Source organism: Triturus cristatus, chromosome 8 (assembly GCF_964204655.1).
Source record: "Triturus cristatus chromosome 8, aTriCri1.1, whole genome shotgun sequence".
NCBI classification, from domain to species: Eukaryota; Metazoa; Chordata; class Amphibia; order Caudata; family Salamandridae; genus Triturus; species Triturus cristatus.
Genome location: NC_140591.1, coordinates 1,615,670,558 through 1,615,697,074, shown reverse-complemented (window position 1 = coordinate 1,615,697,074; position 26,517 = coordinate 1,615,670,558). Strand labels below are relative to the sequence as shown.

Genomic DNA, 26,517 nt, shown 5'->3' with positions numbered 1-26,517 from the left:
ACAAGTGCACCACATTCTGCAGTCTTTCTTCCATTTCCTGTGATACTTTGGTGAGGCGCACGATAATAGTCCAGAACACCAGCAGTGCTAGTAGTGCCTTGTTGCTCTCAATCACCTTATCTTGCATGTGCTGGGTGATCATGCACAGGTGTGTGCAGTGTACAGCTGGTATGTTCAGTTTCATGCTCCAGGTAGGCATGTCCAGCAGGAGCTCACCTTGAGTGGTCGCCAATAACTGTTTCTGTTCTTGCTGGTTGTAGGACCTGCAGCAAGTGATGGTTTCCGGGCCCAACTTGAACGAGACCAGCATCGTCTCAGGAGGCTACGGGGGGACGACGGAAGGCATCATACCTACGGGGAACATCAAAGGTGAGTGTGATAGTGGTACCTAGAGCTCTGCAGGCCATCCTAAGGCAGAGGTGGAGGTTCTGTCCTGTGGGTTTTCAGTCGTCCAGTTTCGAACCTAGTAATGTCCCTTTGAGGCCTACAGATCCTGCCGGAGAACAACCCCCATTTAAGTCATGAAAACAGCTAGGATCCTATAATATAGATCACAGGTCTCCAATCTTTTCTGTAATGAGAGATACTTCGCATCAGTCAAAATTGTTGTGAGCTACTGAAGGCTAAGTAACTTGCGCATTGTTACCATACTACCCCCCGCCGCCCAGCTTCATTGACTTTGAACCTAATGTCCACGGAGCTCGAAACTATGGTTTGAGAAAAATACTGTGGCTAGGGGTACAATGATAGGACTACCATGTGTGTCTGCATGATCTGTGGGGATATATGAATGTGTGTGAATGAATGGGATATATGTGTATGGGTGACTGAGAGCCCTTTTCATATGTACTTTTGGCACACGGCTTACCTTTCGCCATATGTGGCACCATTACATGTACAACACAAACATACAACCATTTGTTTTTTAATTGGGAGAAATTTATAGTGCGGAAAAATGTTCTTCAAAAATGTTCCTAATAAGGAACTTTTTTCTGCACTTGATGGAACATTTTTCTGCACTTAAAATTTCTCTGGTTTAAAAAAATTGGCTATATTTTTCAGTTATAAATATGGCATTGTGTCTACTAGCCTCTGGGAACAAGATGCCAGCTGTGTGTAAATGCGACACTTTGAAATAGGAGAAAATTAAACTAAAGAGTTAACTTTGTGTTTATATGCATTACATAAAACTCATCATTTTAATGTTCTCCCATGTCAAAGTGTCTTTGCAAACAGGAGGCCTATTACTCCCAGTTGCCTGAAGACAGGGTGCCATTTTTATAACAGGAAAATAGTATACAGTCATTTGTTTAAATGTGAGGAATTTAAAGTGATGAAACATGCTTCATAACACATTAGGACTTAATTGGCTTAATTTAAAGTAGAGAAAAACATGAAGACAATGTTTCATAGAAACATTTTTCTTCACTTTAAGTTTCTCTCGTTTAAAAGAAATTGGCAGCATTTTTCAGTGAAAAATATGCACTGTGTCTACCAGCCACCGGGAGCAAGATGCCTGCTTATGTGTAAATGCCGAGAAAGAAGAAATAACCCTACTAACATGAAGTGCACAATTTTATTCTGATTTTACTTAGAATTGTATTTTTACCATACCTGTTCTTAATTTATTTTGTATAGCAATGGTTTTAAGTAACTATGCTAATAAAATTACTTACTTACTTACTTATGTGTAAATGCAACACTTTGGAAGGGGAGAAAATTTAAATGTAGAGTTAACTTAATCATCAAGTTAGCTTTTCATTTTAGTTTTCTCGCATTTAGAAGCATTAAAAAAATATAATTTTGTTCTCATGCTCCAATTTTGAGGACAACTTAAATTTTTTTTTTTTAGAGTTAAATGCCTCAGTGCTGTAGTTCTGAAACTCTGTGACCCACATGGGGCATACGTCTGAGTGGAGCCCTGCTCATTACCAGGCCCTGCTATCTGCAGCCTGATAATAATGTAAAATACACATTGCGTTTCCTTAACTTTAAAAGAAAATGCACCACTCACTTATTGCAGGTCGTGGTTAAAAATTAACTTGCAATCGGCTGGCTGGAGACACCTGTTCTAGATAGTACTAATCACGTGGCATCTCTGAACAGTACTGTAGAGATCTAGAACATAAGGACTCCGCTTAGCTGGATCAGAGACAGTACTGTACAGATCTCAGAACAAAGGGATAAAAGGGAGAATGCTGGACAGGGATGGAACAAAAGGAACATAGACAATACTGTACTGAGCTAAAACAAAAGAAAAATAAAGTACTGTAAGAGCTAGGACAAAAGCACTGGCAACAGGGACTGTACTGTACAGAGCTAGACCAAAAGGCACACAGACAGTACTGTACAGAGCTAGACCAAAAGGATCACAGACAGTACTGTACAGAGCTAGAACACAGACAGTACTGTACAGAGCTAGACCAAAAGGAACCCAGACAGTACTGTACAGAGCTAGACCAAAAGGAACACAGACAGTACTGTACTGAGCTAAAACAAAAGAAAAATTAAGTACTGTAAGAGCTAGGACAAAAGCACTGGCAACAGGGACTGTACTGTACAGAGCTAGACCAAAAGGCACACAGACAGTACTGTACAGAGCTAGACCAAAAGGAACACAGACAGTACTGTACAGAGCTAGACCAAAAGGAACACAGACAGTACTGTACAGAGCTAGAACACAGACAGTACTGTACAGAGCTAGACCAAAAGGAACCCAGACAGTACTGTACAGAGCTAGACCAAAAGGAACACAGACAGTACTGTACTGAGCTAAAACAAAAGAAAAATTAAGTACTGTAAGAGCTATGACAAAAGCACTGGCAACAGGGACTGTACTGTACAGAGCTAGACCAAAAGGCACACAGACAGTACTGTACAGAGCTAGACCAAAAGGAACACAGACCGTACTGTACAGAGCTAGACCAAAAGGAACACAGACAGTACTGTACAGAGCTAGAACACAGACAGTACTGTACAGAGCTAGACCAAAAGGATCACAGACCGTACTGTACAGAGCTAGACCAAAAGGAACACAGACAGTACTGTACAGAGCTAGAACACAGACCGTACTGTACAGAGCTAGACCAAAAGGAACACAGACAGTACTGTACAGAGCTAGAACACAGACAGTACTGTACAGAGCTAGACCAAAAGGATCACAGACAGTACTGTACAGAGCTAGAACACAGATAGTACTGTACAGAGCTAGACCAAAACTAACACAGACAGTACTGTACAGAGCTAGACCAAAAGGAACACAGTACCTATATCCTGTTGAGAGGTGCCGGTACTCACTGTCCCTGAGTACCTGTATCCTACTGAGAAGTGCTGGTCCTCACTGTCCCAGAGTACCTGTATCCTACTGAAAAGTGCTGGTCCTCACTGTCCCAGAGTATCGGTATCCTACTGAGAAGTGCCGGTACTCACTGTTCCAGAGTACCTGTATCCTATTGAGAAGTGCCAGTACTCACTGTCTCCGAGTACCTGTAACCTACTGAGAAGTGCTGGTCCTCACTGTCCCAGAGTACCTGTATCCTACTGAGAAGTGCTGGTGCTCACTATTCCTAAGTACCTGTATTCTTTTGAGAGGTGTCGGTGCTCACTGTCCCAGTGTGCCTGTATCCTGCTTAGAATTGCCAGTACTTCCCCATCATAAAGACTGATATCCTGCCGAAAAGTGCATGTACCCTCCTCTTCACAATAAAGAAGTGCAGGTACTTCCCCTTTCAGAATAGAGATGTGCAGGTACCCCCCTTTTAGATTAAAGAGGTGCAGGTACCCCCCTTTCATATTAAAGAAGTGAAGGCACCCCCTTTCAGATTAAAGAAGTGCAGGTACCTCCAGTTCTTATTAAAGAAGTGAAGGGAACCCCCCACTTCCCCTTTCAGATTATAGAAGTGCAGGTAGCCACCCCTCCCCCTTTCAGATCAAAGAAATGTTAGGTACCCTTCCTTTCGGATTAAATACGTGGAGGTACCCTCCATTTCAGAATAAAGGTGTGCAGGTAACCCCATTTCAGATTAAAGAAGTCAGGTACCCCCCCTTTCAGATTAAAGACGTGCAGGTACCTTCCCTTTCAGATTAAAGAAGTGGAGATACCCTCCCTTTTGTATTAAAGAAGTGCAGGTACCCTCCTTTTCAGATTAAAGAAGTGCAGGTACCTTCCCTTTCGTATCAAAAATTGCAAGTACCCTCCCTTTTGGATTAAAGAAGTGAAGGTGCTCTCCATTTCAGTTTAAAGAACTGCAGGTACCCTCTGTGTTGCCTTAAAGAAGTGCAGGTACCCCGCCCCCCCCTTCCCCTTTCAGATTGAAGAGGTGCAGGTACCCCCACTCCCCTTTTCAGATTAAAGAAGTGCAGGTAGGTACCCTTCCTTTCAGATTAAAGAAGTGGCGGTATCCTCCCTTTTAGATTAAAGAAGTGGATGTACCCTCCCTTTCAGATTAAAGAAGTGGATGTACCCTCCCTTTCAGATTAAAGAAGTGGATGTACCCTCCCTTTTGGATTAAAGAAGTGCAGGTACCCCTCTCCCCTTTCAGAGTAAAGAAGTGAAGCTACCCTTCCTTTCCGATTAAAGTAGTGCAGGTTCTCCCTCCTCTCCCTCTTCAGATTAAAGAAGTGCAGGTAACCCTCCCTTTCGGTTTAAAAAAGTTCAGGTACCCTCCCAGTTTAAAGAAGTGCAGGTACCATCCTCTTCAGATTAAAGATGTTCAGCTACCCTCCCTTTCGGTTTAAAGAAGTGTAGGTACCCTCCCTTTCCAATTAAGGAAGTGGAAATACTCTCCCTCTCCGATTAAAGAAGTGATAATATCCTCCCTTTCGGATTAAACAGCTGCAGGTACCCTCGCTTTCAGATTAAATAAGTGCAGGTAATCGCCCTCCCCCTTTCATATAAAAGAAGAGCAGATACCCTCCCTTTCCGATTAAAGAAGTTCAGGAACTCCCCCCCTCTTCAGATTAAACAAGTGCAGGCACCCTCCCTTTTGGCTCAAAGAAGTGCAGGTACGCTCCATTTCGGATTAAAGAAGTGCAGGTACCCTCCCTTTCAGATGAAGAAGTCAGGTACCCTCCCTTTCAGATTAAAGAAGTGCAGGTAACTTCCCTTTCGGAACAAAGAAGTGCAGGTACCCTCCCTTTCAGGTTAAAGAAGTGCAGGTACCCTCCCTTTCAGGTTAAAGAAGTGCAGGTACCCTCCCATTCAGGTTAAAGAAGTGCAGGTACCCTCCCTTTCAGATTAAAGAAGTGCAGGTACCCTCCCATTCAGGTTAAAGAAGTGCAGGTACCCTCCCTTTCATATTAAAAAGTGCAAGTACCCTCCCTTTCATATTAAAGAAGTGCAGGTACCCTCACTTTCAGATTAAAGAAGTGCAGGTATCCTCCCTTTCGCAATAAAGAAGTGCAGGTACCCTCCCTTTTGGCTCAAAGAAGTGCAGGTACGCTCCATTTCGGATTAAAGAAGTGCAGGTACCCTCCCTTTCAGATGAAGAAGTCAGGTACCCTCCCTTTCAGGTTAAAGAAGTGCAGGTATCCTCCCTTTTCGAACAAAGAAGTGCAGGTACCCTCCCTTTCAGATTAAAGAAGTGTAGGTACCCTCCCTTTCGGAACAAAGAAGTGCAGGTATCCTCCCTTTTGGCTTAAAGAAGTGCAGGTACGCTCCATTTCGGATTAAAGAAGTGCAGGTACCCTCCTTTTCAGATAAAGAAGTCAGGTACCCTCCCTTACAAATTAAAGAAGTGAAGGTACCTTCCCTTTTTGAACAAAGAAGTGCAGGTACCCTCCCTTTCAGATTAAAGAAGTGTAGGTTCCCTCCCTTTCGGAACAAAGAAGTGCAGGTATCCTCCTTTTTGGCTCAAAGAAGTGCAGGTACGCTCCATTTCGGATTAAAGAAGTGCAGGTACCCTCCCTTTCAGATTAAAGAAGTGCAGGTACCTTCCCTTTCGGAACAAAGAAGTGCAGGTACCCTCCCTTTCAGATTAAAGAAGTGCAGGTACCCTCCCTTTCGGAACAAAGAAGTGCAGGTACCATCCCTTTCAGATTAAAGAAGTGCAGGTACCCTGCCTTTCGGAACAAAGAAGTGCAGGTAACCTCGCTTTCGGAACAAAGAAGTGCAGGTCCCTCATTTTGGATTAAAGAAGTGCAGGTAACCTCCCTTTCAGATTAAAGAAGTGCAGGTACCTTCCCTTTTCGAACAAAGAAGTGCAGATACCCTCCCTTTCAGATTAAAGAAGTGTAGGTATCCTCCCTTTTGGCTCAAAGAAGTGCAGGTGTCCTCCCTTTTGGCTCAAAGTAGTGCAGGTACGCTCCATTTTGGATTAAAGAAGTGCAGGTACGCTCCATGTCGGATTAAAGAAGTGCAGGTACCCTCCCTTTCAGATAAAGAAGTCAGGTATCCTCCCTTTCAGATTGAAGAAGTGCAGATACCCTCCCTTTCGGAACAAAGAAGTGCAGGTACCCTCCCTTTCAGATTAAAGAAGTGCAGGTACCCTCCGTGTCTGCTTAAAGATGTCCCTTCCTTCTTTCACTCACATCCTTTCAGATTAAAGAAGTGCAGGTACCCTCCCTTTCAGGTTAAAGAAGTGCAGGTACCCTCCCTTTCAGATTAAAGAAGTGCAGGTACCCTCCCTTACAGATTAAAGTGCAGGTACCCCCCCTTTCATATTAAAAAGTGCAAGTACCCTCCCTTTCATATTAAAGAAGTGCAGGTATCCTCCCTTTCGCAATAAAGAAGTGCAGGTACCCTCCCTTTTGGCTCAAAGAAGTGCAGGTACGCTCCATTTCGGATTAAAGAAGTGCAGGTACCCTCCCTTTCAGATGAAGAAGTCAGGTACCCTCCCTTTCAGATTAAAGAAGTGCAGGTATCCTCCCTTTTCGAACAAAGAAGTGCAGGTACCCTCCCTTTCAGATTAAAGAAGTGTAGGTACCCTCCCTTTCGGAACAAAGAAGTGCAGGTATCCTCCCTTTTGGCTTAAAGAAGTGCAGGTACGCTCCATTTCGGATTAAAGAAGTGCAGGTATCCTCCCTTTCAGATTAAAGAAGTGCAGATCCTCCACCAGTCCTCTTATATTATATGATTACCCCACACTCCTTTCTACACAATGCTATGGAGGCTCGTGCCAGTCCTAACTGGTTATCTATCTACTCCATGCTTCATTGTATTCCAGACTGGGGAGACATGTGGCAAACTTTCACTACGCAGTCTTGGTATCCATCATGCAACGTTTAATAGGACCGGCTGCAGTCTTCTGAGCAGTGCCTTGGGCACCAGGACATATTCTCTTACAAATTAAGCACTGGTTGTCATTGTTGGTGCCACAATCTCCTCCCATTTGCTCTTTTGTAAATTTGTGATTTTGTGATCAAGTTGTCATGGCTGATGACGTTTCCTTCCATTGGCACCCCTGATTTTTCAGGCCTGGCCTAAAGACCGCTTTAGCTGTTTTGCCAGCCTCCTGTTTCCCCAAAATTATCATACAAGATGTATACATATACAGAGGCTCCTAATCTGCACTCTTTGGCAAATCTGTCTGTTCAAACGTCACTCAAATAATGCTCCCTCCCACCACTGTATAAAGTATAGGTTAAGGGACCAGCCCTCTTCAGCTGTTCGCCCTTGCCCATGTATACATACACCTAAAAAATAGATCCCTAAGACTAGAACTTTTTAGACACTTGCACTTCCCAGTGACTTGTAGGCTGTATGTGTAGGAGGGTGTCATCAACGATTTCCATAGCACTCCCGCTGTTTATTGTAATTTGCAATGGTGTCCCATCGCAACCAACCAGCTTTGGTATATATATATATATATATATATATATATCCTTTAGAAAAACAAGCACAATCTTTCGAGGAGCAAGAGTGTAGATGCACAGTTTTAGGTTGAAGGCATACCCCCTCAGCTTTGTGATTCTCATTTCAAGCAATTGTATCTGAACTGAGAGGGACCTCTGGTAATAACGTGAGGACCTGCAGAAGCTTTGCAGCCCTTGCATGTGATACACTGATGTTACACGTATTCATTGTGTGTAAACATTTCAGAATGTTAGATATATCCCAGAATAGTTGTGCAGTGGCCTTACTCTATGGGGGCTATTCCTAAAAGAGAAAAGAGAAGTTTAATGGTGGAAGTCAGTCCATTGCAAATATGATCTTGTAGAAGTTAATATGGTTGTTTATTGGACTTGTTTCATGAAAACTTGGACCTAAATGCAAAGCAGTACTATATTTTCTCAAGATGTCAATGTTGTGTGCTTTTTGCAGAACTCGCTCTTTCAGAGTGTACGTTTAATGGTTTGTGCCATTGTACTCTTCTACGAGGACCTCTGTTGGTAGAATAGTGCGGCTTCAGCTTTCCATCTCTAATGCACTGTTCTGCGATGATCTGCAGCTTTCCATATACTTTGCACTCTTCTGTGAGGACATCTGTTGGTAGTATAGTGCAACTGCAGCTTTCTATATCCATTGTACTCTTCTACGAGGACCTCCGTTGGTAGAATAGTGCGGCTTCAGCTTTCCATCTCTAATGCACTGTTCTGCGATGATCTGCAGCTTTCCATATACTTTGCACTCTTCTGTGAGGACATCTGTTGGTAGTATAGTGCAACTGCAGCTTTCTATATCCATTGTACTCTTCTACGAGGACCTCCGTTGGTAGAATAGTGCGGCTTCAGCTTTCCATCTCTAATGCACTGTTCTGCGATGATCTGCAGCTTTCCATATACTTTGCACTCTTCTGTGAGGACATCTGTTGGTACTATGGTGCAACTGCAGCTTTGTATCTCCATTGTACTTTTCTACGAGGACCTCTGTTGGCAGTATAGCACAACTGCTGCTTTCCATCTCCATTGCACTCTAATGTGAGGACATCTGTTGGTGGCATAGCACAACTGCAGCATTCCATCTCCATTGAACTCTTCTGTGAGGACATCTGTTGGTAGTATAGCACAACTGCAGCTTTGTATCTCCATTGAACTCTTCTGTGAGAACCTCTGTTGGTATTATAGCACAACTGCTGCTTTCCAACTCTATTGAACTCTTCTATGAGGACCTCTGTTGGTGGAATAGCACAACTGCAGCTTTCCAACTCCATTGAACTCTTCTATGAGGACCTCTGTTGGTGGAATAGCACAACTGCAGCTTTCTGTCTTCATATTACTTTTCTATGAGGACCTCTCTCGGTAGTATAGCGCAACTGCAGCTTTTCATCTCCATTGCACTCTGTGAGGACATCTGTTAGTGAAATTGCGCAACTGCTGCTTTCCAGCTCCAGTGCACTCTGTGAGGACATCTGTTGGTGAAATTGCGCAACTGCTGCTTTCCAGCTCCAGTTCACTCTGTGAGGACCTTGGTTGGTAGTATAGTGCAACTGCAGCTTTCCATCTCCATTGACCTCTTCTATGAGGACCTCTGTTGGTGGAATAGCATAACTGCAGCTTTCCATCTCCATTGCACTCTGTGAGGACATCTGTTGGTGGAATTGCGCAACTGCAGCTTTCCATCTCCATTGAACTCTTCTATGAGGACCTCTGTTGGTAGTATAGTGCAACTGCAGCTTTCCATCTTCATTGATCTCTTTTATGTGGACCTCTGTTGGTGGAATAGCGTAACTGCAGCTTTCCATCTCCATTAAACTCTCCTATGAGGACCTCTGTTGGTAGTATAGTGCCACTGCAGCTTTCCATCTCCATTAAACTCTTCTATGAGGACCTCTGTTGGTAGTATAGTGCCACTGCAGCTTTCCATCTCCATTAAACTCTTCTATGAGGACCTCTGTTGGTAGTATAGCACAACTGTTGCTTTCCCTCTCCATTAGGACTTCTGTTGGGGGGAATAGCTCAACTGCAGCTTGCTATCTCCATTTTGCTCTTCTGTGAGGGCCTCAGTTGGTAGAACAGTGCAGCTTCAGCTTTCATCTCCATTGTCCTCTTCAGCGAGGGCCTCTGTTGGTAGTATAGCACTACTGCAGCTTTCCATCTCCATTGCACTCTACTTTAAGGATCTCTGTTGGTAGAACAGCACAACCGTTGATTTCCATCTCAATTGCCCTCTTCCATGAGGACTTCTGTTGGTAGTACTGTGCAACTGCAGTTGTCAAGCGTCTTTGTATTCTCCTCTGATGACAGTTGTTTGTTGTGCAGTGCAACTAGCTTTTCACATCCATTATACTCTCATGTGAGGACATCTGTAAGCTGCAGAGTGAACACAGCTTTCCAGCGCTTGTCTGAGGCTGTGGAATTCTTGAACCTAGATGCGGAGCAGTGCTGTATGCATTTTCTCAAGAAGTCACATTTGTCAGAGCGCACTCATGCCTTTGTTTTGTATGGTTCAAATATGGCTTCACATGTACACAGAATGAATACAGAGTTTGCATAACTTACTCTCCCGACACCTATGTATGAATATCGTAAGAAGGCCAGTTATATTTTCTTGTTGATCTGATATTGTTGTTCTTGTGTTAGTTATTAATAAAATATATCAAATAACAGAATGCAGGGAAAAAGTTGAACTGGATGAACCATTAAGTTGTGAACCCAGTAAGACCTTTGACTCTCAGTAAGTGATACCATTCTCTGAATGTTATCCCACTCGTGCCCTCCTTTGGTATTACTCTTTCATAAGAGTCTGTTTAGCTCAGCTCCAGTTCTCTCTTTCCCTACATTATGAGCATGCCTGTGGTACAGCTGCAGTCCTTCATCTTCTGTGAATAAATCTCTCAGTAGTATAGCACGACTGCATCCATCTCCATTCTATTCTTCGATGAGGACATTGTTTGGCTATGCCGTGCAGATTCAGCTTTCAAGCAATTGTATTCTCCGTCAGGACATCTGTCGGCTGTATAATAAAACTGCAGCGCTCCTGGCTCTAGCTTGGTTACTAGTAACAAACGTATGGTGTTCTGGAGGAACGGCCTTTGATATCTTTGAGTTGTGTGGAGAATCATGCCTCCTAATCTGCTGATAACAAAACCAAATAAATTCCTGCTGCACTGCAAAACAAAAGAGTTGCTCTGTATATAGAGTATATGTATGATAAAATAATTAAATGTGTGACAACAGAGTCTGCTTTTCAGATATAAAATAGTTCCTCAGGCATTTCACAAAAAGAAAAAGGCCACATCTAAGCTAATAGAAAGACATGATACTAGAATGGTGCTGTGGGATGATCGGAGATGTGGATAACAGTGTCTCATTCCAATAGTGGAAGAAGGCTGACCTTAAGCCCCTTTGTAAGTGCAAGTGCAGGCACCATTAAGTATGAAACCTAAAAGCATATATTTACATTCTCATTTGTTTATTACATTTATTACGCATTCGATATTGCATATAAAAGACCAAGTCGAGGCCAGGTGAATTGTTTTTGCCAGTGCTTGTGTTTATCGCAGTACCATTGCCCCTGCTGACTCTCTTGCATTTGACGTGTTCTGGTTTCTGGGTGATGGGGCATTGTGCATTGCTTCTAATGGAGCTGCAGAGTGTAGAGAGCAGAGCTGACACTTTGAAACCAGGGGCTGGTACTGAGGAGTCGCTGCTGCAGGTCTTTGGCAACTCTGTTCTGAGCTCACGGATCCCAAGGCAGGCATGGTGCAGTCTACTACAATCCTTGACATGTTTGTAACAGTGGTGGGTCAGCGAGGCTCATTGGCTCCATCAGCGTTAAAATGAAAACTTTGTGCACTGAATCGCAGGTGTGTGTTGTCTGGGTCGGTGGAGGGGTTCCATCTTCTCTTTTGATTGCACTGTCTCTGCATTGTTTTTTATTGGGGCTTGGTCTGATGCTGTTCTGTGATTCTGTTTAGGGCCAGCGATTCAGGTTAACCCAGCCTTCCTGGGACTGCGGCACCTCCATGCAGAGGGACAAGGTGGCAAGCCTTTCTAATTTACATTTACCTTCCTCCCTTTTCTGACATAACCTTTCTTACTGCTCGCAGGCTGCATTAACAGGTTGTGGGCATGGTGCCGTGTACCCTCTTTCTAAAGGAATCACTTATAATCTCTGCACTGGTGCACATTTCACAGGGCGGCGGTACTTGCCCTGCCTGGGTCTCACCACAGTGATTAGCATTTGATCTGACTCCAAGAATGGTCTGCTCTGCTACTCTCTATGGTTGCACATGATTAGCTGGATTAGGCCTGGCGCTCAGTTCTGCTCTCTGTCTCCATCTCCCTGTCTTTCTCTCTTTCTAGGGAATGTGGTTTCTTCTCGCTAACTCAAACAATTTGCAGTACATTGATGGCGATGGCATTGCAGCATGTAGATCTCATGCATTAACAACTATGGAGTTGCATTGTCTAGAGGCAGTCATGTAGGAATGGTACCCGAGCCATTAACCTCCAGCAGTGTCATTCCCGCAGTCGTTGCAATGTTGTCTTCAACTACTGTCCTTTGAGAATTTCTCTGTGACAGCTCAGTTTGTTGCATTGCTGTCATTTTGGTTATGACAGTACAGGTGAGTCCTAGGAGAATCTAATGCTACGGGAGGGGGCACCACTCATAAGCTGATGCACAGCAAGGGGGAGTATCAGACTTGGTCTGAGCACATCTGAACTTCCCTGGAGAGGATGTGCCAAAGATGACGCCAAGCACCTCTGAGACCACTGTACTGATGTTCTGGCTGACAGATGTGCAAGGGGCAGCTGACCATTGGATGAGCTGAGCTGAGCATTGGATGAGCTGAGCTGAGCATTGGATGAGCTGAGCTGAGCATTGGATGAGCTGAGCTGAGCATTGGATGAGCTGAGCTGAGCATTGGATGAGCTGAGCATTGGATGAGATGAGATGAGCATTGGATGAGATGAGCTGAGCATTGGATGAGCTGAGCATTGGATGAGATGAGCTGAGCATTGGATGAGATGAGCTGAGCATTGGATGAGATGTGGTGACCATTGGATGAGATGTGGTGACCATTGGATGAGAAAAGCTGAGCATTGGATGAGATGAGCATTGGATGAGATGCGCTGAGCACTGGATGAGCTGGGCTGAGCACTGGATGAGCTGGGCTGAGCAATGGATGAGCTGGGCTGAGCACTGGATGAGCTGGGCTGAGCACTGGATGAGCTGGGCTGAGCACTGGATGAGATGGGCTGAGCACTGGATGAGATGGGCTGAGCACTGGATGAGATGGGCTGAGCACTGAATGAGCTGGGCTGAGCACTGGATGAGATGAGCATTGGATGAGATGGGCTGAGCACTGAATGAGATGAGCGATCGAATGGGGTGATTGATGAGATCAGTGAAGGGCGAGCGCAGTGGGGTGAGTGTGGGGCGAAGGAGGCTCCTTGTTTCTCTCTTCATTTGCTTGGCTGCATTTCTCACGCTTACAAAATAGCTTTTCCTTCCTTGGAAGTCAGTCCTGATCATGAGTTTCCGCGAATCTTGTTTGGCACATTTCACATTTGATGATAAATTATGAATTTTTTTTTAAAAGCAGCAACACTCATTACAGTGCTCACTAATCACTCAAAGTGCATCAGGCTTGGTGAGTTTCCAGCTGGAGATAATATTGCTGATCAAAGCTCAATGTGCCTCACTGAAGATGGGGAGGCTCCTGCTCACTCTGAGCAGAGCGGATTACTCTCTGCTTTGGAAATCACTGTTCCTTAAAGTTTAAATTGAATAAGTACTTGTGGGTTTATTAAATCTGCTGGTGGGTACCTAGATTTATTACTCCACCGTGGTGTAGGATACTGGATGTAGTTCACAAGGACACTGCAGTAGCGCCCATGGAGTGCAAAAAGAGATCCACTCCAATCCCAGCAATCCACCAGAATGTAAATATTATGGAGCTTAATACAGAGGAGCGAGCTGCTCTCTACTACAATGCTGTTAATGACTCAAAGAGAGCAGTCCTACATCACAATAAGGCCCGTTCCCGGCTCATTCAATCTCCAGCACATAGAACTTATTACGCTTAGTATAAAAGAGAAAACTAATCCAAACAACCCTTTTGTTAAAATAGAAATTCTACTAAATGATCAGCTGCACAGCGTGATGAGACATCTGCCCACCCCACAAGAATTCACTAACAAGAGGATCCTCCCAGGGTCAATACAGCAGAGAACATGAACATGTCCTGATCTGTGAATGTTATCCAGACGTGGTCCCTTGCTCACTGTGCCACTGGATTCAAGCTAGCCTGGCTGAAGAAGGGTGACATACCTGAAACAGGTCCCAGGAAGCTTGTTTCCAGTCCAGGGAGGACCTGGCCTGGCAGTTCGGTCTGGACTGTTCCCCTGGGGCACAGGGTCAAGACTGATTTGCATATGGCTGGGTCCAAACTGGGGTGGCATAGTGGGCAAAAGACCGATGGATTTAACCCAGATCTTTTGACTGGGGGTGAATGTTTGCATTGTCAGCATTCCGTCCATCATTTGTTTGCTGTGACACATATCCTCTTTAGCACAGCTCTTCCAGGTGTAACATTTCTGGTTGAACGACACGCAGCATGCTCAAATCTTCCTTAGCACAGCTCTTCCTGGTGTCCCCTCTCTGGTTGAAGCACGTGCTACAGTAAGGCTCTCAGGTATCCAAATGATTCATTGCTCCAGAATGGTGGCCACAATAAGCCTACGCCAAACAGGAAGGAAGCTGTAAGCCATAGAAGCAAGTGTTGGGTCAGGACTCTTCTCAGCACAGAAGGATACATGGAGAAGTACAGGAATATGACAGATCCAAAACTTAATCCAAATAGCAAGGTCAATTTAACAACGCTATTGGTAAGTTAGCCAAGAAACCGCATCGGGGAAAAATAACATATGTAGGTAATGGGAAACCGTGAACAAACTATACGGCAGGCAGATTGCCAATGCAACACACTGAAAGTTACCAGGCAGCTTCCTTAAGCGTCCATGCTGATTAACTAGTGCTGCTGCCTCTCTTGACCCGGAAGTCCCAACCTTGACCCAAGATGGCCTGCTACTCTTGGTGCCCTATCCACCAATTATTATAGAGAACATTGGTCCCTAGAAAAACAGCTATGGGTTGGGGGGAATGAATATACACCCGGTCAGTACTATACTTGTAGAACTTGTCCAGCCGGACAGAGGTCTGATATTTAATATTTTGAATCAAACAAGAACAATACAAACAACAATTCAAGTGGGACACAAGCCTGCATCCTACTAGGTCAAGAAGGACAAACAGTGGAGAACACAAAAGGCTCAGGCATAACTTTAGGTTTGTTAAAGACACAATTTTTCAATATAACAAACAAATCACAAAGCGAACACCTTTACACATAAAATGGCAAATTAGCAGTGCATAAGGTGTCGACCCAATTAGTGTAAATTCAAAGGTGACATGGCCTTCTACCTCCTCCACATGGTTCATTGAATTCACCTTACAAGCTGCACAAAAAGACTAGCGCAGCAGCGCGACAAACATTCCACCTCTTCCTCATAAATCATTAAATACATAACAAAACATGTATATTTTTAACGCGCACATTCACCCAGAAGGGTATTGTGGCGCTGAATTACAGATGCATTAACACACTGTAAAAATACACAAGGGCGCAAACGACTCATAGGGCCAAAGTAACACTTGTTTCAGTCTGTTGGGGACATGCAATGTGGAAAATGTAAAGTGCTATCAAGATTACTGCTTTTATTTATTTATTTGAAGAGTTTTATATAGCGCTGGCTAGACCCGGAGGTATCAGAGCGCTTTACATGAGGTTAGCGTAAGAAAAGAAAAACTGTGTTACTTCATCACATCAGTTACTAGAGCATAGCATAACAAAGAAAAGAAAACAGTGTTACATAAATACATCAGTTAATAGAGCATAGCATAACATAGAAACAAGTCCTATGGAGCGTAGAAGTTAGTGGGGGAATAGTAAAGCGGGTGGAATGCAGATCGGGTCAGGCAGACCGGCCAGGGAGATTGTACTTCAGGGGAACATCAAAAAGTCAGAGTAAACGAGTCAACAAGCCGGTTGGGGTCCAGTAATCATAACATCCAGAGCTGGACTCACTCACTGCGTCTGATCATCTTGGATATGGAACGGGTCCGAAGGAGGGGGCGAAAAGGGTGCCTAACAGTGACCATACAAAAAAAGAGGGGGGGGGGAGGTGTCCCAAGAGGGGGTCAACTTAGGGCAATGGTCAGTATGGCGCGGCCCAGCGGCGTGCATCGATCAAAGAATCTGTCATAGCTGCCAAGATGGAGGACCCAGGTCATGGACCCCAATAACAAAGTTAACAGAATGGCGGGATTACAAATATACAAAAATCCCATCTAAGGTCGGCAAGGAAACCGACCCATGAAGCAGGGCTGAATGGGGGAGGCGCCCACTGGATCAGGCGGTAGGAAGGCTGGATATCGCTGTTCTCTCTCTCGGGTCGACACAAATACACACTCAGGGCTACATGGGCACCAGTTACCTTGGAAATAGACGTTACTCAGCTATCCATTCCTTCTCCTGATTTGTTAGGTCTTAAAATTGTGACAAGAGGGAAAGGAACTATCTACCTAATAAATATTTACAACAGACCGTATCCATCTAATAAGGAATCAAAGGTGGTAGAAACTTTGGACTCCGCTTTAGAAGATCTAGGACAAAATGCTCAGGTACTAGGTTGTGGGGATTTCAATTGTAAATATGAACCTATTTAGGGCCTAGAAAGATTGTTCGATGAACAAGACGCTGCTAATGATATTATGCCCTTGGAGCCCGTAAGATCTGTTAAAAGTTCAATAGCCGCCACACAGATTTTACAGATGACTGTGTCGCATGATTTAAAAGCATGTAATGGCCGTTTTCGTTCCGACAGACCACCAGCCCCTACGTACTTTAAGGGAAATCTTAGGTCACATATAGATTTCGTAATGGCCTCCCGGAACCTATGGGGCTTAATAATTGATTTCAAGATAGATTCCAGAACGGAGAGTGATCATTTTCCTCTTCAATTATGGCTAGATTCTGTACCTTTTATCCTCAGACCATATGAAGAGGGTTGATTAAACTCTCCGGTCGGGGAGTTACAGATATCCAACAACAGGCGTGCTCTAAAATGGTCATATATTTTGGGTAAAAAAGAAGCGTTGACCAATATTTATAATAAATTCAATGAAACCATTGGAGCGCCCCAGTTGCCCTTACCAGGCACACAGGGTGTTCTTGAATTACACTATAAGTTGGTCGACGCTTTAACCCCTTTCCTGAGTAAAATATATAAAAAAGATGGAAACAGGGAAAAGGACCATCTAGAGTCAGAAAACCCATGGTACAACCAAGACTGTAGAATAGCAAAATCAAGGCTGATTCTGGCAGTAAAATCCAGGATCCAAATTGATATAAAAAAATGCTAGACTGGCCTATAATAAAACTATGGCCCAAGCTACAAAAGCATGGGATGTTGATTTATGGGAGGATCTATTGAGTGCAGCTAAGTTACATGATCAGAGTACGTTCTGGAATCTAATCGCCAAGGGAAACAAGAAGGGTAGAAAACCAAAGGACATTTTCTTGGATGAAACTACTTGGTGTGACCATTTTTCCAAGCTTTATTCTAATAGCAAGGATGACCCCCTTGACGATAAAGAAACTAACCTAGATAACAGTACTGTCCCATTATATTTTAGCCTAGATGAAACCAATCAGGCACTACAAGCTGTTAAAATGGGTAAAGCCCCCGGTCCTGACAAAATTCCCGGCGATTTACTAAAACATGACGTGGAAGTGTGGGGACCATATATAAATTTTTTAAGTAATTCGATTGTGGCCGGAACACCGATCCCTGAATCGTGGAAAGGGGCAGAAATTATAACAATTTTCAAAAAAGGTGATCGCTATGATCCGTGTAATTACCGTCCTATTAGTTTAATAGATATTTTACAAAAGATTTTTGCCAGACATATTTTAAATAGGCTTTTAGACTGGATTGAGGAGACAAAGTTACTAACCAAATACCAAGCAGGTTTTAGATCCAAAATCAGCACAGTTGATCAGGTGTTTAGGTTTATGTGCATCTGTTGGAAATATATAAATATTAGGAAGGGTAGCCTTTATGTGGCATTTATGGACTTAAGGGCTGCCTTCGACCTTGTTCCTCGTAACTAGTTGTGGTCTACACTAAGGAAGTTGACGGTCCCTGGTGAGCTACTTAATGAAATTATTAAGTTACATACAGGGAATTATGCCAAAATTAGATGGGGGAAGGCTGGTGAAATATCAAGAGCCATTCCCGTAGATCGTGGCGTGCGCCAAGGTTGCGTGTTAGCCCCTACACTTTTCTCGCTGTATGTTAACGATATTCCAAGCTACCTAAGGAATTGTGTTCACGATTCCCCGAAACTGGACGGAGAAACAATCACGTCCTTATTATTTGCTGATGACACTATTCTTATCTCTCAGACTCCGAGAGGTTTACAAAATTTGGTTAACTCCTTCCAAAAATATTGTGTGGAGAAGGGGTTAGAAATAAATCCAATTAAAACCAAGTATATGGCCATAAATCCCCAAAAAACCCTTAGAAAAATCTGTTCTTAGAGAATCGTAAATTGGAACAGGTAGGAAGTTTTAACTATTTGGGTCTGACGCTGGATAATAATCTGACTTGGAAAGGACAGTTGGATAAAAGTATATTATCCCTTAAACAAAATTCACTGCCTATCTTAAAAGTGCATGGTGCTAGCTATTCTAAAGCCATTTCTCCAGCACTTGAGGTATTTAAAGCGAAGGCCCAATCAGCTGCTCTTTATGGTGCCGAGGTATGGGGATACTGCTGTACTAACAAATTTGGGAAGGTAGAAAACAATTTTGTACGTAGACTAATTAAAATACCGACAAGAACCCCCCTTGTCCCCGTATTCCTCGATATTAATCTCAAAAGAACAGAGTATTTAGCATTTTTGAGACCATTGTTGTATTGGGTTAGGGTTTGGTCAACCCCGGAGTTGAGCGATTATAAGCGTGGTTTGACCGAACTAATCCAGATTGATGAGCACTTGAAAACCCCATGGCTAAAATATATATGCAAGTGGTTTAAAAGAGTAGGGCTTACACATTTTTGGGAGGTTCCACAGAACATGACTCTGTTCTCCCAAAAAATTCTAAAGGATACTTTCTGGTCCTATGTCAACGGTGAGCTAATGCTTGGATCTACGATTGGCATATTGACTCAGAATTTCCTAAATATAAAAGACACACCCAACTTTGAAGAATTTATGGATGAGATTGGCCCTCCACTAGCTAAATCATTATATCTGCAATTTAGGTATAGGGTCTTATCGATCAGTGCTTACACATGCAGGTGGGGCGGGGAAAAAGGTTCGGATTTGTGCACCCTCTGTTCCTTAGGGGCAAGGGTAGATGACGTCCATCTACTCTTCTTTTGCCCGGCATACAAGAAACCGAGGATCTGTTGGATCAAACCCCTTTGTAAACACGTGGGGGTCAGATCCTACAAAGTAGCAGAGCGCATATTAAAATCTAACACCTCACAACTAGTGGTGTTTGGTATAAGTAGATTCTTATTTAATGTGCACCTTATCAGGAAACGGTCTGGTCATAAATTGTAACGCGAGGGGGGGAACCTACCCATTTCCCTTGCCACATAGTTCTAAGACATCTAGTCTTCCTCAGTTTTATTCAGTGTTATTCATTTTTAAAATCTGGCTTTTAATTAATTTAATATTCTTATCCATATTTTAATATCCGGTATTGCTTAATCATGGAGATAAAACCACTTTTTGTCAATTGTATGTAATTGTATATCATGGCCATGTATGTAAATGTGTTATTTATTGTTGTATTTGGCTTTTATGGCTATTAGGCCGAAATAAAGTATTACTGAACTGAACTGAACATGGGCAGCAGTGGCTCAATTAAACATACTGAAATTGTCTGGGGAAGTCAGCTCGGGCCCCCAGGCAGCAACCCCGGAAGAGGGCGTGCTCACTCAGAAACTAAAGGAAAAACAAGCTTGTTGGCAAAGGGCAGCAGTGTCGCAGCATTCTCGTTGCTGCTTTGTTGGGGAGCTAGACTTCATGCGTCCCAGCTGCCATCCCGGAAGGCGTAGCGGTATACCAAGCAACCGTGGTCAAGCCCGGAAGGCAGGTGACGGCCGTAGGGGTGATCCCCAGCCCATCTCTTCACAGCTACCTAGGCAGCTCAACCGGGCATCGGCCATGTTGGAATGGATCCGCAATCGGCAGTTTTTCATTGTTCACCGGAAGGCGAGGGAAGAAGGAGACAAAGCAGGGAGGCGAGAAACCATGCCCATGTCCGGAGGGTAGGTGACGTCCGAGGGGGGGTGATCCACAGCCAATCTCCTCTACAGCTACCTCAGTAGCTCCACTGGGTATCGGCCATGTTGCTAGGGCTCTGCAGTCGAAAGATTATTCACGGTTCCTCAGAAATTATTGAAGTCGGCGTTCAAGATAGATCAAGGGAATTGGACAATCAGAGGACCACTGTCCAGTGATCTCCTGGGGCGTAGAGGGTCCAGGGGGGTACAATCCAGGGGTTAAAGCCAAAAAGGCAATCCCTAGCCAGGGAGCTCCCGGCCGGAGCTCCTCACCTGTCGGCCATCTTGACATCTACCTCACTAAAAGGGTATACAACACCCCCCCTGTGCATGCTGTGAATAAAATGCTACTGAAGTTACTCCGTCTCAGATCCCAGCCGCATGCCAAGTTACTACCATTAGGTACCACTCTTTTTTAACTTCTTTTTATTAAACAAGTGTCAGCATCAGCATACAATTTAGCACAAGCAATGGTTAAAATACAGATGTCTCATCATCCAGCACGAGCGTTGACAGATGGCTATTTTGGAACAGTCAATAATATAAGTGGATACTTCCCATTCTGTTGCCCCCCCATCTGCCTCCCCCTCCCTTCCTAGCTGTCGGTCACCCCCCAATTCCCCCTGTACGTTTCCCACCCTTGCCAAACTTTCTCCCATTTTTTGGGGCAGCCTCGACTCTCATAGATCGTCTTTTCCGCAGCACAGCACCAGTCCAAGTCTCTCTTCAATTGTGACACCTCAGCGGTTGAACAGCCCCCCATACCCCCGCAATATTTCTTTTGGCTACCATTGCAGCCACCATTAACCAAATGTTTGGGTATTTGGGCCACGCCTGTTCCCCAGAGACGCATAATACATGCCACCTGACATCAATAGGGACCTCCTGCTCAATCACTTCTGACATAATCCGAGTCCCCTTCCCCCAATATCTCTGCATAACCGGGCATTCCCACAGAATGTGGAAGAAGGTACTTTCTGCGTACATCCCCTCTGACATTCCTCTGTTGGTATACGACCTACCTTGAACATTAGTGTGCTGTTGTAGTATGACTTATGCAGGATCCTCAGCTGGGCCAGTCTAAATCATGCCCGGATCGCCACCTCCCTAGGGCTCTGCACCGCCTCTGCCCAATCGTCGTCTTCTAACAAGCCCACGTCAGACTCCCATGTCTCCCGCGTCTTTGTGAGTAGATTCGGGGAATTGTTAGGTACCACTCTTTTTAAGGGTAAAGCTGATCTCTCTCCAAATGAAACCAATATGTCCGAACACGAACCTGACGGAAAGGATGTAAAGTACCCAAAGTGCATGAAATGAATAAAGTGCTCTCAGAATTAGTGCATCTCGGATCTCAGCCACATCACAAAATACTGCCATGTGGTACAGCCCATGCTTTTAGAGTTTGAAGGCAGTGGCGGCCCCTCCGCAGTGGCGGAGGAGCGTAGCCCCACTGGCGCAGCCAGCAGGCGAAGGGGGGTGGAGTGATGTGTACTGCTAACTGTACATGTCTGTTTTGCAAGTCGTCTTAGGCTGGCCGAACAGAAATGCGTAGTTAGGTTTCTCCAGCCCAGCAGTATCGCACCGCTGGATTGGAGAAAGAGCACAGACTCCCTGTGCCTGAGTGAGCGTTCAGCAAGCCTGCTCAGGCCAATCCCCACGCTGCTCTCATGCAGCATGAGAACAGCGCGGGGATTGCACGGGGGCTCTGATGCTGTTCCTAGGGCTGCTGGTACCAGGAAGCAGAGAAGCTCTGAGGCGGCAGAAGCAGCATCCCACCACACCCCCCATGCGTGCCCTCCATCCGCCCCACCACTGTAATATGCGTCGACCACCTCTGTTCGTAGGTGCACCTATATAACTGGTCACAATCTGTTTGAAATGTATTTAACCTGGCATGGGCCTCGTAAAGAAGAAAAACAAGCATTTGCAGTGCAATATGTCTTGCATTTGCGAAAGTGTGGGCTATTATCATTGTAAATGACAACGCCTTTTATTTATGTTTTAAAAAACAAAATGTAAATAAAAGGCATCGTCATTTACAATGCCAGTAGCTCAAACTCGCAGAAATGCGAGACCTACTGCATTGCAAATGTGCCGCGACTGGGCACATTTCCAAATGCAAGAAGCAAACAGGAAAGCACACTGTGACACCTGCCAGGACATTGTGAGATGTGAAGTAGAGTTTTTTTTTCCCCCTGTAGCCAGACCTAAGGTCACCGTGGCCAGTACGGGACCGAACCCCTAGGCTTAGGTCCCAATCAACATTTAAATCTCAAATATCTTGCACTTCCCAACAGAGCCTTCAGAGGCCCTTCGGGCTAGTGTCCATCGAGCGGACATGCCACAATGGACAGAACGTTAGAGAAAATAACAGCTTATGTTGATATATTCAAGTCACATGTAAAGCTTGTGTAAACGGCTGTGCCGTGCCCACCTGTTTTGTTTTGTGGACAGGAACTTTTAGTGCTAAAATGAAAAATAAATACGATACATAGTATGTCCAGATGCCGCCGCAGCCCCATGATGGTCCTAGATATTAAAAGGGTCTTGTCTGCATAAAGGAGGCAGCGGATTGGTTTGCCCCCCAGTTTTGGGGCTTGTGCCTTCACTTCACCAAGGGCTGTCGGAGATCAGCCAGAAATATATTGTCAACAATGCTTTTCAGTAAGTGGGGCAGACGATTCCTGGCTGCCAGGTTCTGCCACAAAATGTTTTGTGGAACTGAATCAAAGGCCGCTTTAAAGTCCAAGAAGCATGGAAATAGCATTGATTTGGATTGTATTGGTTTATCTGCGAGCATTGCCAGGGCCAGGAGGTTTTCGGTGGTCCCCAGGCCCTTTTTAAACCCTGTTTGGTGGGGTCAGGGGGGATATTACGATTTACGTCCACCCTCAACTCGAATTCTCCTAGTTGGAGACCTGCGTAGTATTTAGCTTCATTGTCCAACAGGGATATTTGCTGGTAATTTCCAGGGTCTGAGGTCTTCCCTCGGTTATTTATTGGATGAATTATCGCCCCTCTCCAGGACCACTGTTTTTATTCAGTGGCGATTCAATGGTTAAATAAAGGTGTTAATGGGGACAGCAAATATTCCAGGTTGTCTTTGAGCATGTGTTGTGGTAGGCCGTTTGTTACTGGGGCCCTGTCATGTAGTTCCTACTAATCCATAGGATCTGCGCATTGTTTGGAGATCTTAAACTAGGGGCTTGGTGTCAAGACTGATTCCGTACAACCCCGCAGCATGTGATGGCCTAAAGCTCAGCTAGTTTACACACTTGCTTTTAATGGTCTTTACGCTGGTGTGAACCTGCAGCAGAATCTTCTGTTTCGTGTAAGAGCATATGTTCTCCCTTAATGTGAGGGAAACTCCTTAATCAAATTCTTGGCTACCAGATCTCAGTCCTTACTCCGGCTGGGTTCATTTCTAGCTGGGTTTTTTATAGTCTGTCAGCGGTGCTCCTCGAAGCCCTCTTCTGTGGAGTTTTTCCAGTGTAGTCTCTTTACGCTGTTAGTTGGTGATGCTGAGCCAGAGTCTCAGATCAGCTTTTTGCTAGTATCAGACTTTTGATGCTTAGATGCAGAATGTGTGGATTATGATCGCTTTCTTAGCAAACATCAATCTTGAAAGTCTCCAAATATCGAAACAAGGAGAGGCTCAGAAGGGAGTGATCTATAATTGAGCTTGATTTCGGGGCAGAGTGAGTCGGCGCCGGGGATGAAGCTCTCTTGCTCTTCCATTCAATGTTCTAAGACCGACTTGCAAGCATACTCCAAGAATCTTCTCCACAATGTGGTCATGTATTTTAGTCGATGGTATCACTTGGTAGGGGAGGTGTCAAAGGCCATCTTGTAGCAATATGGTCCCATCTCCATGGCAGTTAATAAATAGATTTGAGTTGAAATCGCAGGTTAAGATCGTATATGCGTTTGGCTTAGGTCAGTTATTATTGACTCCAACTTTGGTATAATGTCCCGTATTAAATGGGGGCTTGGATGAATGCAGATATTTACTAGTATAAGGGGTGCTTTGAGGTCACAAACCCAGTTGTAAACGAGTACGACCATGATTCAAGGTTCATCTAGGGCGATTTCTTCTATATCAACAGCTAAATCTGGGGTGATGTAAATGGCCAGGCCGCCTTCAGGTCTGCCGTTAGCGTTTGTTTTTGTTGCCAGTGGATGAAACTCCAAATACCCGTTCAGGGGTATTGGGGTGGTGCTCCAAGTGCCCTGCAGCATGATTATGTTAAATTTTTGCCCCAGTACGTAATCACTCGCCAGCAAGGTTGCTCAAGCCTCTGACGTTCCAGGAGCATATTTTCAGGCCAGTAGAGGGGTTGCACATATGCTTGGCTAGAGATCATTTCCCTGCTCAATCAGTTAACCCCATAGGCAGCCGCAACCTCCTTCCTCCATATTGCAGATTTGAGTCGGCCTACGTTGCCTCTGTGATGTACCTTCTAGCCTTATTGTATAGACACTGGTGTAGTTTACTGGTGTTTCAGGATGTCTCAGCGGATTACTAGTGGCTGATAATGGTCCAGTGGGCTGCTGATGGCTAATGATGCCTTGATGAGTTACTAGTTTCAATTATGCCCAGCTGGTTATTGCTGTTTAACTACAGTCCACTGGGTTACTAGTGTCTGATAATACCCCAGCTGGCTATAGACCCTAATTCTGCCCCAGTGGGGCACTTGTGCACATGAGGCGCTGGAGGGTTACTGCCGTCTAATGATGCCCAAGCAACAACAACCAATTTGCCAGTACTGATGTTTCTTCCTCAATTCTTTAATGGGACACACGTAGAAAAACTCAATGTGGCCAAAGAACTTCTGTTTCTATTTTCCTTATTATCTTTATAAAAAGTTGTTTCTTTATTTCTTTTTAAATCTAACTATACCATTTTTTAATTATTGCAAAACACCACAACCACAACTATAAAACACTTCTAGTACAATATCACACAATTGGAAAAAAATCCCACCAATAAACAAGACTTTTTAGAACATATAATGCAAGACAAAGACAAAACATTTAACATACACAAGTCACATGACAAACAAGCCCTAACAAACATGACATCATTCACAGTTCTTAACCTTATATTTCGGGCTACCCAAACAGTGAGTATTTTATTTTAAAACTGTAAACTGTTTGAGAATTGAACACATTTTCTTTTTACATCAATCTTTTAATATTTACAAAACAGTTCTGGATGATCACTTATTTGATCGCTGTTTGAAAGAACACGGTCTACGCGTTTCAAACCCTACTGCTTTTAGGGGTTCTCCCAGCCCAGCACGTTACTGGTGTTTAATGATGCCCCAGCAGCTTACTGGCGTTTGATGATGCCGTCTTTAGACACCGCTACCAATTTGTTCCAGTCTAAGGCACCAGTATACTAACATCTTACTGGTGCCTTTGCATGGCACAATGTGTTAGTGGTGTCTAAAGATGACCTGTCAATATACTGATGTTTGGGGCAATAGGATGTCCCAGTGGGCTACTGGCATCCACTGAGAATGATAACCTTGTACTCGCTATCCAACGGGAGCGATTAACTTGTTTTTCTCTCACCACCTCCTCCAGTGACAACAAACATAGGCATATGAGGGCCAATGGTAGAAACAGGGAAAGGGAATGAGATAAGAGAGAAAACAGAGACACCAGACCCCACCACTCAGACTCATTGCTTCTGCTGGCCACTGATGTCTGATGCGTGTAGTGGGTATCTACAGTCAATGGGATTGCTTTAGTCAATTGCCATGAACGTCCTGCATATAACTGTAACAGTGCATGGGTAAACTTTAGAGTGTCTCAGTGTAACCAACTTGCTGTATCTGATGATGCCTCGATGACTTACTGGTTTCTCAAGTGGTTTACTGGTGTATAACTATGGCCTCGTGGCTTACTGGTGTCTGATGAGGCCCCTGTGGCTTACTGGTGTCTGATGAGGCCTCCGTGGGTTCCTGGTGTGTGATGATGCCCCAGTGGGTTACTGGTGTCTGAAGATTGCACCTGCGTGGTACTGGTGTGTGATGATGCCCCAGTGGGTTACTGGTGTCTGAAGATTGCACCTGTGGGTTACTGGTATGTGATGATGCCCCAGTGGGTTACTGGTGTCTGAAGATTGCACCTGCGTGGTACTGGTGTGTGATGATGCCCCAGTGGGTTACTGGTGTCTGAAGATTGCACCTGTGGGTTACTGGTATGTGATGATGCCCCAGTGGGTTACTGGTGTCTGAAGATTGCACCTGTGGCTTACTGGTA

General features: G+C 44.4%; 1 protein-coding gene across 12 annotated transcripts in view; it reads left to right on the top strand.

Annotated features, from left to right (window-relative positions):
• ARFIP2 (ARF interacting protein 2) overlaps window positions 1-26,517 on the top strand; it is a 286,324-nt gene that overhangs the window by 191,685 nt on the left and 68,122 nt on the right. For 7 of the 12 annotated variants that reach the window (XM_085623542.1, XM_085623537.1, XM_085623541.1 and 4 more), the window contains exons 3-4: window positions 261-369; window positions 11,796-11,858. In XM_085623542.1, the coding sequence (XP_085479668.1) occupies window positions 261-369; window positions 11,796-11,858 (172 nt within the window). The remainder of the gene's footprint in view (window positions 1-260; window positions 370-11,795; window positions 11,859-26,517) is intronic. The other 5 variants (XM_085623546.1, XM_085623544.1, XM_085623545.1 and 2 more) reach the window with 1 other exon arrangement.